This window comes from Phalaenopsis equestris, unplaced genomic scaffold (assembly GCF_001263595.1).
Source record: "Phalaenopsis equestris unplaced genomic scaffold, ASM126359v1 Scaffold191545, whole genome shotgun sequence".
Taxonomy (NCBI): domain Eukaryota; kingdom Viridiplantae; phylum Streptophyta; class Magnoliopsida; order Asparagales; family Orchidaceae; genus Phalaenopsis; species Phalaenopsis equestris.
In genome coordinates, this window is record NW_018211494.1 from 1 (window position 1) to 899 (window position 899).

The 899-nt window shown below is 44.4% G+C and overlaps 1 protein-coding gene across 1 annotated transcript; it reads left to right on the plus strand.

Annotated features, from left to right (window-relative positions):
- The first annotated feature begins 6 nt into the window (after nt 1–6).
- On the plus strand, nt 7–886 carry LOC110034624 (DUF724 domain-containing protein 3-like). The gene has a single exon (XM_020738875.1). The coding sequence runs from the start codon at nt 20–22 to the stop codon at nt 485–487; it is 468 nt and encodes a 155-aa protein (XP_020594534.1). The 5' UTR covers nt 7–19; the 3' UTR covers nt 488–886.
- Nucleotides 887–899: the final 13 nt, after the last annotated feature.

Sequence of the window (899 nt, forward strand, 5' to 3'; positions counted from 1 at the left end):
CAACCATTGCTTTTCGGCGATGGACTTCAAAACCGGTGATTTAGTGGAGGTGTGCTCCAAAGATGAGGGTTTCCATGGCGCGTTGTACGAGGCCAAGGTCGTCCGCTCATTGCCAAGGCTCAACCGCTACACCGTGGTCTACGACTCCATCGTTGAGGAAGCTGACACCTCCAAGCATCTCAGGGAGACCGTCGATGCTGCCCAGGTTCGCCCCCGGCCTGTTTGGGCGCGCGATGGGGCATTCACCGTGCATCAGCACGTCGATGCTTTTTGCAACGATGGATGGTGGGAAGGCGTTGTATCTTGTTTGTTGGGGAGCGTCAGGAGGCCGAAGTATAGCATCAGCTTCCCTATCACCGGCGACGCTATGGAGTTCCTGCCGTCGGAGCTAAGGCCTCATTTAGATTGGGTTAATGGGGAATGGGTCAATCCCCACTCTCAGGTATCTGGATTTGTGACTTTTAAGATTTTCTTTGGGGTTTTATGAATATTCCTTTTGTTGCCTTGTCTTCCTAATAATACAAGATGCATCTGTGCTTGGGAGTATACTGTAGGGAGGCACATTTTCATTTTTGTTGTAAAATTAATTCTTTACCACTTCGATGTGTGGCGTTTTTAATTTATGCTGTCGTACCACTTTGTATGAATGCATTTAGTTTAAGCTCCTTTCACTTTATTCAGGGTTCATCATCTAAATTATCCTCACCGGAGATGAATTGTCAATGCCATTTAAGTTAATTTTTATTTTCGTGGTGTTTTTCTTGCACTCTATTGAATTGACAGTTTACCTTGGTTGAGTATAATCCAATTTTTGTGCACTGTGATTTTGAGTTCATGCAATGACATTTATTCTTCACCCTCTTTTTAATCTTAAAGATATTTACAAACGGACCACTTAA

Coding starts and splice junctions, on each gene's coding strand:
- LOC110034624 (XM_020738875.1), top strand. CDS start 20: ATGGACTTCAAAACCGGTGATTTAGTGGAGGTGTGCTCCAAAGATGAG.